Below are 18,620 nucleotides of genomic sequence, written 5' to 3' on the forward strand. Positions count from 1 at the left end.
GTAATGAATTTCTAGGGCTGAAAGAACTGTGACCTTTGACCTCTGACCTTTCATCAGCTGTGAACTCATTTATCTTCTGCTTCCAGCTCTCTGGCTTCAGTCTGCCGTCATGGTTCAGGACCACAGTAAAAACCTGTTTAGTTTGTTTAGTTTTGTCTGTGAGTGTGTTTGTGTCTGTTAATCCTAAAACAGACAAACTGACATTATTAACCTCCTGAAGACATCAGACTGGATTCTAATCTCATTTAAAATCAGATTTCATGTCTTTTTTCTTCTGATACTGAATCAGTCTGACATTTACTCTGCTCCAGTTAGCATCTGCAGTGACGTATCAGGTCTCTTTCAAAGAGTATGTCTGTGAAGGTCGTGGAATGGTTCTAGAAGACGTTTGGAACCACAGATAAGTCCAGCTGCCTGTGGAAGCACTGAGAGGTTCAGAGAGTACGGTGTAGACCTGCTTTCTGTGGACAGGGTTACAACCTTTGTTGTCATTTGTTCAGATAAAAGTCATGGCCAAACATTTGTCTTATTCCCTAAAGGATTGGTGGGTCAGTGCTAAATGCTTTGTCCAGTGCAGAGGGCAGTTTTCTATCAGAACTGTTGACTTGAAATAAGTCTTACTGGAGGGTGAAAGTAAAGTGACTGCAGTGTTTCCCACAGGATTTTAGGAGACTGTGGTGGGAGGGTCTCTTACCCTCGGGGTTGGGTGTGTGTGTACGTTTTCAAGCCTGATGTATCTCTTTAGGGCATTTTGAGACCACTGAATGTAATATAAATTGCTGTATATGAACATAACAGGTTGGTATCATCCTTAAGAACATACGAGAGAGAGAGAGAGATCGCCAGACAGTGCAAGAGAGGTGGCATGTCCTCTTAATCTTCAGAAACGCTCTGATTCAGACTGTTTTCTCCCCGTTTTTTTTTTTTACACTTATATCTTTACAAATACAGCAGTAAGAGACCGACTTTCCCTTTTTGTTTTTTCAGCATCAGCCTTGCAATGGGCCCCCTCATAACCGTGGGCCCGGGGCCGCCGCACCCTCTGCCCCCCCGCCGGCTCCGCTACAGCTTTTAAGCCATAACCTCACCCCTCTTCACCGATAAGGCTGTGGCAGAGTCACTGACTCAGTGCTGTCGGATCCCTCTTTTCTTTTTCTTTTCTTTTTCTTTCTCGCCGACGAGAGATATTAAATAATTAATTTCATGTTAATTTTTATAAACGGGTAGAGAGAGAGCACAAACGACAGAGGGATGAGAGAGAGAAATAGCGCGAGCAGGAGAGGGAGAAATAGCGGACAAGTAGCTAGCTACCGGGAAATCAGCACCAGGGATAGCGGAAAGTTAGACTCTGTTTGGTATGTTAGAAGTTGACTGGTGCAATGAGATCAGCAACATGGCCGACACTGCTCCGTTATCGAACTTGATACCTGCCCAAAAGAGAAGTTTTACGCTAGTGGTTTACGCTTCTGCGTCGCGGCGACGCCGTACCTACGCCGTCGACGCAGACCCCTACGCAGACCCTACGCCGTAGCCTGACGCGCACCTCCAAAAAATCCTGACTACGCGTCGCGTCGACGCGTATTGACGTGAACTTCGAGGACTGTGATTGGTCCGTTCAGAACGTAATTTTCGGTTCAGTCGCAGCCCTATGGTCGCAGCACAACAACACCGCCATTTTCAAAGTTTCTGTGGTGAGAGCTACAAGAAAAACTGGACCAAGCCGAAGAAAGAATTATCAAGGAGGTACGCAAGTACGACCACCTCTACAATTCCTCTTCGCGGCAGCAAGAGCCCCCCGAAACCATACAAAGACACAGCAACACCCCCCTAGCGGCTTGGCGGTGAATTGCGGAGCAACGCGTTCCCTCGACGCAGAACTATGAATGCTCAGTAACGGCGTAGGGTGTACGCCGTAGGTACGCCGTCGCCGCGACGCAGAAGCGTAAACCAAGCAAAGTCACACAATCTTGAAATGCCGTTCCGGCCTGCTGTCATGTATGGATCATCGACTGGATGGATGCGGTGTCGCCGGATCGCGCCAAATGCAGCAGACAGTAGGACCGTCTATGAACGCGACCTGTTGGTGCGTGCGTGTGTGTTCACGCGCGCGCTCTCGCTCGCGGGCTATAGAGTAGAGTAGGCTACAGCTGTGTAATCGGCTGACTGACGGATCTGGTTATTATTATTATTTTTTAGGTGGGGAGGGGGGTGGAAAGCGGGGGGGTGGGGACGAGACTGTGGCGGGCCCAAACGAGACTGTGGAGGGCCGCCACAGTCTCTTTAATTGGTGGGAAACACTGGACTGTTAATGTTGTAATTAAGACCCCATCAATTCAAATGTAGACTGTTTAAGGACCTTTAAGGCCTAATTATCATACATTTTAAGACATTTTCAGATCTGCAAGAAGACAAAGCTTCAGCAACATCTCTTCATGTCTCAGAGGATTTTATCGATGGTCTCTGAATGATAACAGTCTGACCAAAGACAGCTGGAGCCTCCTTCTTACTGTCATCTGCTGGATTCTTACAGCTTCACAGGGCAAACTGTCTGCAGCGTCCACCCAGACTGATCCACTCACAGCATCGTCTGTCCTCTGACCAGCTCCGTCCCCTGCTGTGACATCATTGTGTAATAATAAATAGTAATAACAGTGGTGACAATGACGATGATGATGTTATTCTCTGTGTGTGTGTGTGTGTGTGTGCGCGCATGCGTTCTCAGTGTGTCTCTCCGTAGCAGCTGTGAATCAGGCTGTGAAGGAGAACCGCGTGAATCAGACTCTTCGTGTTCTTGCTCTACCTGAAGTTCAGCTGCAGGGACTCGTTTCTACCTGTGCTGCAGATTATCAGAGAGAACTCTACAGTCTGATCACAGACAGGATGCACACAGGTACGACGGACTGACACACAGTGTAAACACAGTGAACGAGAAGCAGAGCAGCACGAGACATGAAGTCTGACATTAACAGTCAGTCCACCTCAGACCGTCTGCTCCGTCCTCTGCTCTGTCTGGTTTTCAGAGGGTACACGTGGAGTCTGACTCCATGTAGACTTTAAAATGACGAGTTTGCAGTATGAACGACCTGTGTCAGAGCTTTAGCCAATCACGTCTAATGGTCATAACCAGTCCCCGTGCATGCATTTAGGAGATAACAGGAGTCCGTGGGTTCGAGTCCGGCTAGATGACGGCTCGTTCTACTACTTCCACCTGAACAAACTGGAGGGCAGCTGGGAGAAACCCAACGGCTTCACACACAACAGCGCGTTCCTTGACAGACACCAGATACAGGTGAGATTCACCTGAGGGTCAGAGGTCTGTTCTCAGGACAGATCCTCATGTCTGTGTCTCAAATATACAAATTCAGAGGAAGAATTTAGACATTTGTCCCCCTGCTTGTGATTGGTCAGCAGCAGTGATATCGTGTGTGATGTCACGCCTGCAGGAAGTTGTGAGCAGTGTTTCAGGCTCGTACAGTCGCAGCCTTCTGTGGCGGAGCAGCGAAGCCCTCGTCGTTCGTCTGCAGGCTGTCAGCCGAGGGTTCCTGACCAGACGGAGGCTGGAGGCTCGTCGGCGTTACCTGATCTCTCAGACACCTGCTGTTGTCATCATCCAGGTGAGAACACTGCTGACAGTTACAGCAGAACAGGCAGCCTCACAGAGCGGTTTGGAGGAGTCGATGATTTTAATGATGAATTCTAAGGAATCTTCACCTCCTCATCAACTGGTGCCTTCACCAAGTTCAAACAGGTGATTTACAACAGGTTTGTGCAGGTAAGACAGTTTGATAACTTGAACACACACCTGAATAAATCCAATTAAGAGGAGTCAGAGGGGTTTAGGTTCTTGGACTGTGGTGTGTTTTAACCCCACAGAACCATGACAGGCTGGTTTTTCTGGGCAGCTTCAGCCTGAGACCGACAGATGAGACCCACAGTGAGGGTGCACCTGTGGGAAGACGTTCTCGCTGACTTTGGTTCATTATGAGCAGTGGTGAAACTGGGAAGTTGTCAATGGGGAATTTGGAGACTCTGTTATGCTTGTTGACTTCAGAGGCGCTGATTGGGAGAGCGGGCACGTGAGACGAAGTACTTTGAGTTCTCACCTGTTACACCTCAAATTGCTGACTTTGTTAAAGGAATAAGAGAGTTTGGAGACCTTTGATGCTTCTATTTTCATCCGTAGTTTGATCTCATTGATATTATTATTGTGAAGTGGGTTTTATTCTCTGTCGTATTTACAGTAAATGTCGACGCCTTTTTTTATGTCTATTGCGTCTTTTTTATGTGAAGCACTTGCTGCGAGTGGTTTCTTTGTTGAAAATCACTTTGAGCTGCAATTCTTGTATGAAAGGTGCCATACAAATAAAGTTTATGATTCTTTGTAGTATTATGACACAAAGACACGTGGGAAGGTGCAACCGAGGTGGAAAGAAAACCAGCTGAGACGACACCGTGAGACAGACATGTCAGATGAGAGACAGAAGTCTGTTTAAGTCTTGTATCACTGCACATTTTGAAGTTGGGACAGAGAGCCATGCTAGTTTTCCCCACAGGATCGTTTTGTCTTCATTTTCATGTTACGTTCAGTGAATCAAACAGATGTTAGCTCGCAGTACACCTCACCAGAGACTCAGTTTGTTGTCAGGTCTGTTAATTCCTCTCGTGTCTCTCCTGTTTCCTCTCATTTAGGACATTTATGGACTCTTGAAGACGTATGTTCATAAAGACTCAGGATACAGGCACATTGATCACTGGAGCTGAAAGGTCTCAGTGTTAATTGGGGTTAAAACCGCTGACTTTGTGTTGCTTCCTCTAATGTTCACTTTGTGTATGGAGCGCCCATTAGCTCACCTGCCAGACTCCATCTTAAGGTCCTTAACGAAGCGGTCTGGACTCCAGTCCAGCATGGACTCTCTGCTGCTCCCTCCGGCCGTCAGTGTCACTGAAGCAGAAATAAAAGAAATCGCTGCGGTGTGAACGTACAGTCGGAAAGTTTTTCATGTTCACTGAGGATGTTTTTGACATCAGTGATGTTTGCGAAGGCAGCTGCTTGATATTATGTCCTTCATACTGGATCCTTCCTGTTCTGTTTCTCTTTCTTTCAAGTCTCATTGGAGAAGATTTGTTCAGCAGAGGGCGTACAGGCGTCGGCTGCAGTTTCTCTACACCAACTGGAGGGCTGTCGTCAAGGTAACGACCGGCTCGCCGTGACTACTACAAACTACAGTAAACTTTTTATTTGTCTGAAGTCTTGAAAGTCTGAGCTGAAACACAAAGTCCATCCATCTGGACATAAAGCTGACTTTGTTATGGTGATGAATGGATGAATTACTGTGAGTGAAGGTTTGAACTTCACAAAGAAGAGTTTTCTGTTTTTAAGGGCTGAAAAAAAATCAGAAAATTCATTTTTGAAGTATGAAAATGGCCAACATGAACATTATCCTTCAATGAGTACATCACAGGTTCCATCAGGTGGAAACAAACAGCCCATGTGTTAGAACGATAAAGTGTTCAGTGTGGATCCGTTGAGATCGTTTCTTTGGTCATGAACGTTTGCGTCTGTGTTAACAGATCCAGTCGTTGGTGAAGATGTGGCTGGCGAGGAGAAAATATCGAGCTCGCCTGAGTTTCTTCAGACGTCACGTGAGTCTTCCTCATGTCTCTGTCCTCATTTCTGATGGTGTTAAAATGTCTCTGAGCAGAGATTCACTGAGCTCTGTTAACAAACACACTGTTTCACCTCGGTTCACAGTTTTAGGGGGGCAGGGCAGAGTCAGAGTCAGTGAGTGTCGGCATCTTCACCTCCTGGGAGCGTTAAAATGTTTACATATTTGTGTCGACTTGACTTCCTGTTCGCTGGTGGGAATGTGCTCACCTGTGTGCTCACCTGTGAGTGCGACACAGAGAGCATAGGAGAATTGTAAAGGCGCCCACGTAGAGACAGAAATGACGTGTCGTATGTAAATCAGATAAATAACAGAAGGCTGTTCAGTTTGTTTAATGAAGCACAAAGTGTTGACCCGCTGTGAGGAAATGGATCCTCAAATGACTTCTGCCGTGACCCTACATAGAAAATAAAATTAAATAGAATTTACTTGACCTTCAAGAGCGGGCGGGGGGTGCCGCTGGGGGAGCAGTGGGCCCCCCTAATATAATGGTAGGGGAGACACTGAAACAACATTTCAGCAGGTGTGAAAACTTGTTTTCTGGATCAGCTCTGTGTTCAGGACAAATCTGAAGTTAAATATAGTTCAAGACATTTTCTGACTTCCAGGCCTTCGTTACCCCTGAACTAGGGCTGGGCGATATGGCTGAAAACTGTATCACGATATAAGTGTTTAATATCAGTCGATATCGATAATTATTGATATAATAAGGACCAGGAGAAAAATACATTAAATTTAAACATTTTTATTTAACCTTCCTCTGATTACAATCCCATAAGCTATCAAGGCAGAAAGGAAAGGAAAGGTCAACACAACCATGGAAAACACTCACATAAGAAATGTCAATAAAAGTGTAAAAATGTAAACAGAGAGAAACCTGACAACTTTTTTTCTGCAGGTTTAGTGGCAGGAAGTTCACGAGCTGATTCACCTTCTGGTGAATAAAGTGTTTTCAAATATGTGCAGTAAACAGCAGAAACTGAGGTAGACTTGACATCTGTAACATACAACAAACAAACATGACAGACAGTAACACTGATTGAACTATAAATAAATAAACTATGAATAACTTTAGTAACTCTTCTTACTCTAAACATACGTGAACTATTCAATCATATTTTTATTGCACATGTGCGTAAAAAAGAATTAAAAATTAAAAAATTAAAAAAGCACTCGTAAGAGATTTTTATAACTGTCTTCTCCACAGTGCTCAGCGGAGCACGTCTTTATCTATATGACACCACTGCCTCCGTTACGTCTTTGTGCCTTTTAGATGATTTGTCATAAGGCGCTGAAGCAGAGCACCTCTGCATGGCGGGCTGCTGCTTGTGTGGTGCTGCGGTAGCAGATGCTGTTGGACGTTGGCGAATACGGCTGCGCTCGCTGCGAAGGGTGAGCGCGGCTAAGGTGGTTAAACAGTTTGTGGTATTACCGGTCTTGTGGGGACGACGGTCTTACGTACTTTACAGACCACAGTGGTCTGACTACGGTCCGACTTATAAAATCCAAAAAACTGCCAAACTGGCGAGCTGACTTTCCCTGTTTTATCGACAATTTCTTCTCTCGCTGCAGCGTTCACTTGCTATTTGTCATCTCACTCCTCGCGAAGAATCAAACACGAGACAACGCGATGGCGCAACCGAACTTATACTGTTACATGATTGGCGTGTTGGCGTGTCACTCCCACTGATCAGTGATTACTCGCTAGGTTGCTCAGTTACCAGAGAGCGAGTGCCTTTGTTCATGCAACCAACCTTGCTTCGCAACTTGTGGTTTCTTCCGACGAAGAAAAAAAATTATCGAATGTTCTATCGAACGCATTTTTTGTTGATATTGATTACGTCTCTATCGCGAGACATATCATTATGGTTTTATCGCCCAGCCCTACCCTGAACACACTCCAGGATATGTTAGTTATTCTTTGTCCCATTTTTAGAGGCCTGAAGACGTAAAACTATGTCATGTTTCAGAAGAATGTGTGAGAGTGTGTGTGTGTGTGTGTGTGTGTGTAAAACAAAGAAAAGGACAACAGCAGTCCCAAATCATATTAGAATATAACCTTAAAAAAATTAAATATATGGGCTCCATGAACAAGAGGCCAGGCTAGCCGTTTCACTCTGTTTGCAGTCTGTATGCTAAGCTAAGCTAACCTATGCTAAACTAAGCTAACCCTCTGCTGGCTGTCGCTTCATTCTTACTGTACAGACATGAGACAGGTATCAGGCTGAACACCTAACTGTGCCTTTAACTACAGGGACTATAGATCTAATAGACACCTGCCAACCAATCATAAACCAGTATCCTCTGTCTCCACAGGTGGGCGCTGTCATAAAGATCCAGGCCTTCTTTAGAGCCAACAGGGCTCGAGACGAGTACAGGATGCTGGGTAAGCTTGCCGCTGAGAGAACGCTAACGAGGCGCCACCAAACTCGATAACTTGTTTTAAAATGATGTCATGTTGTTTTTGGACCACAGAGGTGTGAAATATCAGGTACTGTCAATCACATTAAGCCCCTCCCCTCACCTGTCTCAGTGCACTCGGCCACACCCCCCCTGTCTGTGGTCAGGAAGTTCGTTCACCTGCTTGACTTAGGCGACAGTGACATCAGAGAGGAGGCGGAGCTGCTGCGTCAGAGGGAAGAGGTAGTGAGGACTATCCGCTTCAACAGACAGCTGGAGGCAGACCTAGACCTGATGGACCTGAAGATTGGCCTGCTGGTCCGAAACAGAGCCACGCTTCAGGTACAGAGGTGACCCCGCAGACCCTCCACGCTGCATGTAGGGACAAGGGTTCAGTCCAAAAACCAGGTGGTCTGAAAAGTGTTTTCCACGATTACAAACAACTCATCTGATTACCAAAACCTGATTCCCTAACCCACTGAGAAAAACCTGATCGCCCTACACAGAGGACATAGACCTGATCGGGATCCCGTCTCTGTCTGAACAGGAAGTCGTTTGTCACTGTAAGAAACTGACGAAGAAGAACAAGGAGCAGCTGTCAGACATGATGGATGTGGGGAGAAGTAAAGGACTAAAGGCTCTCAGCAGAGAGCGGAGAGGAAGACTGGAGGCCTACCAGCACCTGTTCTACCTGCTGCAGGTGAGACCAACGTTTGAAAAGCTTTACCTGAATGTCTCTTTGTCCCGAGCGACTTGCTCCTTACTCCTCTTTGTCCTGAATGGCTTCTTACAAATGGTTTTGTCTCAACTCCTTTTGTCCCATCTGTCTGTCCTGACTTCCACTGTTTGTATAATTTACACTTTCACTTACGTTAGATTTTTCTGAACGTCTTCCCACTTTGTTTTGTTTGGAAAATAAAGTTCTTTAAGATTTTTAATCCACCCTTTATGGTTAATTTTCAAATTGATTGTGATTTATAAACTGTGGATCAGTGGGTTGGTGATTCGATCCCCGACTCCTCCTGCCCAAACGTTGAAATGTCCTTGAGCCAAAAGGCTGAACCTGCTGCTGATGGTCAGACCAGCAGTCCACATGCGTGCCTGAAGTACTGAATGACAGACATCAAACCTGGACTCTGTGGTCGTTTCAGACTCAGCCTCTGTACTTGGCTCAGCTGATCTTCTTGATGCCTCAGAGTCGCTCCACCTCCTTCATGGAAATGTTGGTGTTCAGTCTGTTTAACTACGGCTCCGACCGCAGGGAGGCCTTCCTGCTCCTGCAGCTGTTCACGGAGGCGCTACGATATGAGATCAGGTGATAAATACTGTGTACATATATATATACACACACAGACGTTGAAGCGCACACATTTGTAGTTGTACTTGGTTTGGTGTGTATTTCTGTTCTTGTGAGGACCCTCAGAGATATTTTGCATTCACTGACATCACTTTCTAACTCAAAGTCTGAGTCAACACAAACATTTGACGTCCTCGACACATCAGAGATGCTAATAGAACTGATTTCCAGAAACTGCAGAATACTTTGTTGACTGACGAATGAATCAATAGACAATACTTGATCAATCACTGTGGTGTAATCAGTAACATGTACCTGTCTGTGTGATGATGTCAGACTGAAGGTGGAGCGGCCTCAGGACGTGGTCACTGGTAACCCCACTGTCGTCAAGATGCTGGTCAACTTTTACCGTCATGCTCGTGGTCAGAACACCCTGCGGGAGTCTCTGGGTCCGGCTCTGCAGGACGTCCTGCTGGACCGAACTCTCAGCATCAGGACCGATCCGGTGGACGTGTACAAAACCTGGATCAACCAGGCCGAGACCCAGACGGGACAAAAGAGGTCTGAACGGATACAAAGTGGTTCAACTGAACAGCATCCAGTTTGTGACTCAGAATAATAGATACTGAGGCATTTCCTGCATCATTGTAGATTTAAAATAGTTTGTTTGATGCCATAGTCATACATACTGCAACGTCCAGCCTGGATGTGACGAAGCTGTTCAGGCAGCCAGGTCGCGACGGTGTCAGGAGCACACATGAAATAAGTGCCATGACACTGAAGGCAGGTGAACTACAACAGGTCAACTCTGCATACGTACTGTCTGTGTCCCTGCAGCTCTCTGCCGTACGAGGTTTCAGCTGCAGACGCTCTGAGTCATCCCGAAGTCCAGAGACGCATCGACATCGCCATCATAAACCTGAAGAACCTGACAGACCGAGTCCTCAAAGCCATCACCTCCAACCTCCACAAACTACCGTAGGCCTCCACCTGCTCACCTCCAGCCTCCACAAACTACTGTAGGCCTCCACCTGCTCACCTCAAACATCACATTCATGCTGTGCTCGTGTGTTTGTTGTAGATATGGATTACGTTACACAGCGAAGGTGCTCAGAGACGCTCTGAAGGCCAAGTTCCCTGAAACCAGTGAGGACGAGGTCTACAAGGTAACCTCCAGGACTCAAACAGAGCCTCAGTCTGTCTTACTCGTGCTTTATGGCCATCCAGCTTGCTTTGAGCTGTTGTCTCTCTTTTTCCTGTTGAGTTAAATTCAGTCACTTGAAGTCGTTTTGGAAAAAAGGATCTGACAAACGAAGAAATGTGTCTGCGGACGTGTACTCGTTTCTACCTTCACCCTTTTGTGCCACCATGTTTGCTCTTTGGAAGACTTGCTGGCTGTAACGACTGAATATCCCCGGTGAGGGATCAATAAAGTCTCATCTTATCTTATCTTCTGTTATCTTAACTTACTATCAAAACCACCTTTACTGTTAACTAAACTTTGCTCAGGGTACAACAAAACCACTTTTTCAGAATGACTGGAAACCTGCGAAATAATTCTGCTGTCTGTTGAAACATCTTGAAAGTTGCCTTGATTTGTTCGATTTTATTGATTATTTAATCTGCTTTAAGTGAACACACTGATGCAGAGGTTCGAAGTATGTATCAGTATGTCAGCTGATCAGTGATTGATCAGTCAGTGTCAAAAAAATGTCTGAGCTCATTTAGAAACAGTCTCTGTTACGTTTGTCCACTGGGGGGCGCTGACAAGAGGACCCTAACATGTTACGCTCGGTGTGTATGTGGATCACAGCTCTTTAAAAACTCCTCTGAGGGATCTGATCAAGACTATTTGTTGCTGTGTCTTTAAAAACGTAGCACTGTAGTTCACCTGAAATGCTGCGCTGCTGTTAGTGTGAACACTTTCCGAGCAGGTCACAGGAGAAATTTCAGTGTGCGGCTGAATAAGTGAAACTTTAGTACTAGTAGAGATATTTAAGCGACGCTCACAGCAAACAGCACATAAACAGTACAAAGGTACATGATGGGTGGTGTTGATGGAGGGGTCCGTCTGTGAGGAGCTTCAACAAACAGAGCTTTTCAGATCTGACAGACGGACTGATGGAGGCTCTATAGGAAAAGTCGTTCCATTTCATTTTAATACGTAATGAAATCTAATGTTTTGGTTGACTTATCTGGTGTATTAAACTGCGTTAAAGACATGAGTTGTTTGTGAAACTGCAGAGCTGCTTCACCGCCTCCTCGTGTCACCTTTCCTCCCTCAGATTGTCGGTAACCTGGTCTACTATCGCTACATGAACCCAGCCGTCGTGGCTCCGGACGGTTTCGACGTGGTGGACCGGTCTGCCGGCTCCACCCTGCAGCCGGAGCAGCGTCACATCCTGGGCTCCATCGCCCGCATGCTGCAGCATGCCGCCGCCAACAAGCACTTCCATGGAGACGGATACCACGTCAGGGCTCTGAACCAGTACATCAGCCAGACTCACAACAAGTTCAGGTCAGGGCCTGAATGTGACCTTTAAGCTCTGATGTCTGGATGTATAACCGACACAGGAAGACAAAACTGTTGATGACCTGGTCCATACATCGGTTTATTGAAGCTCCTCTCTTCTCTCCTCTTCTGGACTGGACTACTTTGATGAGGTTGATGTTGTTTGTGTCTCATAGGAAGTTCCTGATGTGTGTTTGTGATGTCCCTGCACCAGAGGACAGATTCAACATGGACGAATACTCTGAGCTGCTCATCGTCAACAAACCAGTCATCTACATCTCCATCAGCGAGCTGCTCAACACACACAAGGTCTGTACAGAGACTGTGCACCTGGACCTGAACCAGGGTCACACAGGAAACCCCCTGTCTGCAGCTGCATTCTCACTGTGTGTGTGTGTGTGTGTGTGTGTGTGTGTGTGTGTGTGTGTGTGTGTGCGCGCCTGCCTGCGTGCCTGCATGATTGCGTGTAGTTGCTGTTGGAGCAGCAGGAGGTTTTGTGTCCGGACCCCTCCGACCCTCTCAGACTGCTGCTGAAGGACCTTGGCCCAGTCCCCACCCTGCAGGAACTCATTGGTACTTCACCTAATACTACTGGTACCACTGACACTACTGTGGTTCCATTGGTACTACTGGTACTAGTGGTGCAACTTTATCACGCTGTTCCTACAGCGGGTTCTGTCTGACTCTGCTCCCAGCTGGTTTATGTCGCATCCAGGATGTTTTAGAACAGTGAGCTGCTCTTTAAAGGTGTCCACAGATTTAGTTTTAATCCTGGATCAAGGAACAAGCAGGAAAACTAATCAGAGGACGGCAGAGATCTGCTGGTCATACAGCAGTGGTGGTAGGCAGCTGTCTGACCCTGCAGAGCTCTGAAAGCCACCAGAGAACCTAGAAATGGATTCTGAAGTTCCAGAGGAGCCAGAGAAGAGCACTGAGGTTTAGTCCAAAGCTCTGTAGCAGCGTTTTAAACCGTCTGTAAAGGTGAAATGAGAGCGGTCGATACGAGAGAAACGTGTGAGTTATGAAAGCAGGTGAAACTCAGGTGGAACTGATACCATTAATAACAAAGTGAGCCAGGTCCAGGTCCTGCTGTTGTTCATGGCGACTCACTGGTGTGATTTACGGAGACAACTGATGGAACTAAGCTGGTTCCACCTGTGCTTCTCCTGCTACAGGTGTGTTTCCATCCACTGGTGGAAACACCAGATGATACGAGTTTAAAGCAGACACGTTGGATCTTCTTCAGTACAGATTGGTTTGTGGGTGTGAACCAGAATCAGACGTCTGCTTTCTGCTCCTCAGGAGAGTCTTCATCAGCAGATCCAGAGTCCAGTCTGTCTCAGAGCAGCAAGATGGAGGTTTCTCTGACTCTGACCAACAAGTTTGACATCTTCAGTGAGTCTGACGACAAACCGGACGCCAGAGGACTGCTGCTCAGGTAGCTTAGCTTGTTAGCCTGTCAGTTATGCTGCAATCCATTGCAAGTCAGAAGTCAGTAGTTCCTGACTTCTGATGTAATGCGTCAGTTCACCTGCTCGGGAAAACATGGGCACCTGCAGCAAACAGACGTTTGAAGGCGAGCGCCACACACTTAAAGACCTTATCAAGTACAAATCAGATGCATGGACGTGAAGTACATGAAGTAAAAACTGAAGTAAAGGTACTTCTGCTTACTGCTGACTGTTTGCCACCATACTGCTGTGATGACAGGTGCGCTCGTGTCGGGAACTCGGGCCACGTACATCCTCCCGAGTTTCCGACTTCAGTGACCATTTCATAGCACTTTTCTGTGTCGGAGGTCAGTTTCTTCTGAGTGCAGTGGATTGCAGAATTACCTGCTTATTTAACTTGCCGTGTTAGCTTCACCTGTTCAGGTGTGTTTAGACAACAGCTGTGATGTGCAACAGTGAGCATGCTCAGAAGAACCAGGACAGCTGACAGACTCATCCCACTTTCACTCTTTTTCTCCCAGCACGAAGCAGCTGATCATTGATGTCATCAGGACTCAGTCAGGTGACTCTCTGAGTGACATCCTGAGAGCATCTGCATCACATGACCAGGTAGACACATGTGCACACATGCACGCACACACACACACACACACACACACACACACACACACACACACACACACACACACACACAGGTGAACCTCAGGTACTCTTCAGATGTCTCTTCTTCTCCCCCTGCACAGGAAGTGTGTCATGATTGGCTGGTGCAGCGACGTGCTCGGCAGGACGCTCGTACACCTGAGAAGATGAAGAGGAACCAGTCACTGGTTGCTAATGGCAAACTGAGCTTAGAGGAGAAGAAGAGGAAGATCCTGAGGAGTCTTCGTCGTCTGGAGGGACTGGGAGTTCTGAGACCACCTCAGGCTGAAAACCAGATCCTGCAGATGATTGCCAAGGTGACCATTCACACACACACACACACCATCATCATCATCATCACGCCCTGAAGCAGGATGCGTCACTTTTCTGGGTGGAGTCACGGTAATGTCTCCACCTGCTTGACGGGACCAGTGGAGCTGCTGATGCTTAATGTTGTTCTAATGCATGCGGTTTGTCCTCCAGAGGCTACCGTACTGCCGCAAGATGTAAACAGGAAGTGGGTGAATCCAGTCTGATAAACTGTCCCCCCCCCTTAGGACATCCGTCAGCAGCGTCTGCACCGTCAGCGTCGGGGGGCGGAGCTTCAGAAGCTCCATCAGACTCTCAGGTGCCTGCAGGCAAAGAGCAGCTTCCACAGTGAACAGGTGGATTACTACAGACATTACATCAGTTCCTGTCTGGACAACTTGACTGCCAATGGGTACGCGCACGCACACACGAGAACACACGTGTCAGGTCACTGTAATGTGGTGGTGCAGCTGGTGTTTGTGTGTTTTTATTGGTTCCTGGTGAATCTCAAATCCACAACAGATCATTTAATCACGACAGACCCATGACTGGAGTCCACAGAGAGGAACTGTGCTGAGGCAGGTAAACCAGGTGAACCAGGTGTGACAGCAGTCCATGAATGAAGTCACAAACAGGGCCGACTTTTTACAAATCTTTAGACTGAAGGAAGGAGCTGATTTTTGTACAAAGACCTCCGGTTTCCTGGCTGGGACCAGCAACAACCTGGATCCTTGGCTCTTTGTTTGCAAACTGGTGTCAAAGGTCAAAGTGGAAATTAAAATTCGATTGTAGAAATAATAAGCAGCACTGAAGAGCACAGAAGTTACGCAATCACAGTTTGTTTGTTTCTTTAGTCTGTCAAAGCTGCCAAATGTAAATCTCTCCAGTGACAATCACTCCGGAGTTAAAAGTGAAAATATTTCGTCTCTACTCTGTTTTCTGTGCTTCTCAGATGTCTCTCTCTTCCCGCTTCTGATTGGCTGAATTAAGAGTTTTTTTCAACTAATCCAGAGTCGGTGATGGTTGTTGGAGCAGTGAAAGATGGACCAAGAAGGTTTTGTTGAGTTTGGATGAAGTTTGTTTTATGATGTCAAATTGCTATTTTTGTGAATGGAGTCTGGTGGCTTTGGTCAGAGCGACAGAACAGCCGTTAAACAAGAAGTCATTGATAAAAAGGTCTGTCTCTGTTGGATCCTCTGCGTCATGTTCTCAGTCCACCTCACTGTCCTCAGCCGTTGTTGCTCTGTGATTGGTTACTCACCTGACTACCACATTTTAAACCTGTCCAATAAAATACTACCATCCACCAGCTGGAACACCTCTGATTGGTTCCAAAAGATTGAAGACATCTCACTACGGCGGAGTGTGAGCCCCCCCAGACACACACACACACACACACACACACACACACACACAGAGGTCAGATGTTGTTATTGGTTATATGTTGCAGTAAACCGACAAATAAAAAGGCAGCAGACAGCAAAGGGAAGAAGAAACTTCCTGCTCTGAGCTACAGCGCCGCCCGACTGCAGGAGAAAGGAGTTCTGTTAGAGATCGAAGACCTGCCCGCCACACAGTGAGGACACCTAACACACACACACACACACACACACACACACACACACACACACACAGTGAGAACACATAACACACACACACACACAGTGAACGTTCTCTCTGACTCTTTGACTGACTCACGTTAAAGTTGTAAACTTGATGTCGTTCTATTAAACGCGTTTAAAGTGAACTGAACTGAACCGTTCCAGGTTCAAGAACGTCGTCTTTGACATCGTTCCTGGACCCGAGAAAGGAACCTTCAACGTGAAAGCTCGATTCCTTGGAGTCGAGATGGAAGAGTTCCTGCTCAAATACCAGGTAAGAAACAGGCTACATACTGAGTCAAACCGGGCTAAACACGTAGTCAAAACAGGCTGAACACTTAGTCAAACCAGGCTGAACACTTAGTCAAACCAGGCTGAACACTGAGTCAAACCAGGCTGAACACTTAGTCAAACCAGGCTGAACACTGAGTCAAAACAGGCTGAACACTGAGTCAAACCAGGCTGAACACTGAGTCAAAACAGGCTGAACACTGAGTCAAAACAGGCTAAACACTTAGTCAAAACAGGCTGACCACTTAGTCAAAACAGGCTGAACACTGAGTCAAAACAGGCTAAACACTTAGTCAAAACAGGCTGAACACTGAGTCAAAACAGGCTAAACACTTAGTCAAAACAGGCTGAACACTTAGTCAAACCAGGCTGAACACTGAGTCAAAACAGGCTAAACACTGAGTCAAACCAGGCTGAACACTGAGTCAAAAAATTGTTTTGTTGTTTTTGTTTTTGTCTTTGTGTGTGTTTGTATTGTGTGTGTTGTGTATTGTGTGTTCTGTGTGTCCATATTGTGTCTACTCTGAGTGTGTTTATCGTGTGTTGTGTATTCTGTACTGTTTATTGTGTATTCTGTGTATGCATTGTGTTTATTGTGTGTGTTTATTGTGTATTGTGTGTGTCTATCGTGTGTTTATCGTGTATTGTGTGTGTTCATAGGACCTGCTGCAGCTACAGTATGAGGGCGTAGCTGTGATGAAGATGTTCGACAAGGCCAAGGTCAACGTCAACCTGCTCATTTTCCTCCTCAACAAAAAGTTCTTCAAGAAATAAACCGGGTGGTTCTCTCACCTTACACTCCTATCTCTGATGATGTCTCACTACATTACGTTTCTGTGTCCTGTTACATCGTTCAGAGTGAAGCATCTTCTTTTCACTCCTATCTCTGATGGTGTGTCTCACTACATTATGTTTCTGTGTCCTATTGCACAGTGAAGCATCTTCTTTACACTCCTATCTCTGATGATGTGTCACTACATTATGTTTCTGTGTCCTGTTCTATCGTACAGAGTGAAGCATCCTCCATCTTTGTGTCTCACCCTGAAATTGTTGCTCTGACCTTCCTGACTTTTGAGCCCTCAAGATTTTAAACAGAGTGGGACATCATGTCTTCACTCTTATCTCTCCTTATCTGTCGCAGCTGTTCTGAAACCTGACTGAGCCAATGACTCGTCAATAACAGATGATCAGTAACTGTAAATATTTTCTATCCATTTCTTTCAGCTTGTTTCTTTTGTTGACACTTGAGGAGAAACTTTTTGAAGTGTTTAAACATTGTTTTTACTCCAATAAATATCTTCGTCTTCATCTTTACAGTGTGACAGCTGGGATCAGTTCATTCATTGATTGGTTTGTTGATCGATTGACAGCTGAGCTCTCCTTTGTGTAGCATGTGTGAGATTGTTCAATGAAGTGGAGTTTACCTCAGAGTAGCTGACCAGTGTCAACTGGATCAGGCTGGTTTTTGGCTCCTGGCCACGATGGACTCATGAAGCTGGCACGCTGACCCTCGGTCGGCGTGCGGACAGACTGCTGTTCACGTCAGTACCCTGCAAACGTTGCGTCGAAGGGTTGACGACGGTCTGCGGACGCTGCACCTGAATCACTTTCACTGAGTATGAACTCGTACCCTCTCGTACCTGAAAGTTGTGTTAGCACAATGAGCTGTTTTTAAAGTTCAGTTCAGGTGTTGAACGTCCAAAGACGGATTTCTGTCCGCTGCGTCAGTCGAGCGCTTTCCAGCTTTGCACCTCTTGAATTCCTTCAGTGGAACAATTGATTGTATTTACTTTATCATGATGTAGCCTGGAAGTTTGTATACTCAGCGTTAGAGAAAAACCCGGTTCAGATGACAGTCACACGACACGAGTATCAAATAAATATCAATCGTACTTGGCAATAAAGCATTTTCTGATTCTGAATATATCCAGACAGACAGGTGTACCTGTTTACCTTGAGAGTTTCAGCTGAAGCTTCTCCCTCTTCTGATGTGGAACAGGTGATGTCACACACCTGTGATGTCACAAACCTGTCCTCATAAAAGAGGACGATAAGACACTGTTACCTGTCAAAATAAACCAAGCGCACTTGACTGTCAGAAATAAATCATAAACTGAACCCAGGAGACTGAAGGAGGTTCACCTGCAGACTCTGCAGGAAACGCATCACATGACAAACTTGTTGTTTTGTGGTTTTTTGTTTTTTTTTTGGAGAAACATGAAGCTTCACATTTTTGAGCCTCGTGTGTGAGTGTGTGAGTGGCATCATGCAGTTACCACCAATAGATAATCCAGGAGTCAAAATTTACTTTCTGTGGGATATTAGTTTAAAAGTGAGTGTTCACAGTTATTTATCCAAAATTTACATTTTAGATTTGTGCTACTTCTCTGAAGAGTTGTAGTTTCTGAATCTCCATAGTGGTGGTGCAAAGTTAACATCAATCATCATCAGAAA

At 46.1% G+C, this 18,620-nt stretch overlaps 1 protein-coding gene across 1 annotated transcript in view; it reads left to right on the plus strand.

Annotated features, from left to right (window-relative positions):
* The window catches only part of iqgap3 (IQ motif containing GTPase activating protein 3), a 28,686-nt gene extending 11,318 nt beyond the window's left edge, over positions 1 to 17,368 (plus strand). The window contains exons 17-38 of the mRNA XM_076738064.1: positions 2,723 to 2,890; positions 3,147 to 3,289; positions 3,444 to 3,614; positions 5,107 to 5,190; positions 5,572 to 5,643; positions 7,983 to 8,052; positions 8,200 to 8,408; positions 8,614 to 8,766; positions 9,218 to 9,381; positions 9,700 to 9,924; positions 10,201 to 10,341; positions 10,445 to 10,529; positions 11,649 to 11,881; positions 12,052 to 12,184; positions 12,346 to 12,448; positions 13,178 to 13,313; positions 13,848 to 13,935; positions 14,070 to 14,282; positions 14,523 to 14,686; positions 15,725 to 15,850; positions 16,041 to 16,149; positions 16,827 to 17,368. Of these exons, the coding sequence (XP_076594179.1) occupies positions 2,723 to 2,890; positions 3,147 to 3,289; positions 3,444 to 3,614; positions 5,107 to 5,190; positions 5,572 to 5,643; positions 7,983 to 8,052; positions 8,200 to 8,408; positions 8,614 to 8,766; positions 9,218 to 9,381; positions 9,700 to 9,924; positions 10,201 to 10,341; positions 10,445 to 10,529; positions 11,649 to 11,881; positions 12,052 to 12,184; positions 12,346 to 12,448; positions 13,178 to 13,313; positions 13,848 to 13,935; positions 14,070 to 14,282; positions 14,523 to 14,686; positions 15,725 to 15,850; positions 16,041 to 16,149; positions 16,827 to 16,940 (3,104 nt within the window). The 3' untranslated portion in view covers positions 16,941 to 17,368. The remainder of the gene's footprint in view (positions 1 to 2,722; positions 2,891 to 3,146; positions 3,290 to 3,443; positions 3,615 to 5,106; positions 5,191 to 5,571; positions 5,644 to 7,982; positions 8,053 to 8,199; positions 8,409 to 8,613; positions 8,767 to 9,217; positions 9,382 to 9,699; positions 9,925 to 10,200; positions 10,342 to 10,444; positions 10,530 to 11,648; positions 11,882 to 12,051; positions 12,185 to 12,345; positions 12,449 to 13,177; positions 13,314 to 13,847; positions 13,936 to 14,069; positions 14,283 to 14,522; positions 14,687 to 15,724; positions 15,851 to 16,040; positions 16,150 to 16,826) is intronic.
* The last annotated feature ends 1,252 nt before the right edge of the window (positions 17,369 to 18,620 follow it).

Source organism: Chaetodon auriga, chromosome 8, assembly GCF_051107435.1.
Source record: "Chaetodon auriga isolate fChaAug3 chromosome 8, fChaAug3.hap1, whole genome shotgun sequence".
NCBI classification, from domain to species: domain Eukaryota; kingdom Metazoa; phylum Chordata; class Actinopteri; order Chaetodontiformes; family Chaetodontidae; genus Chaetodon; species Chaetodon auriga.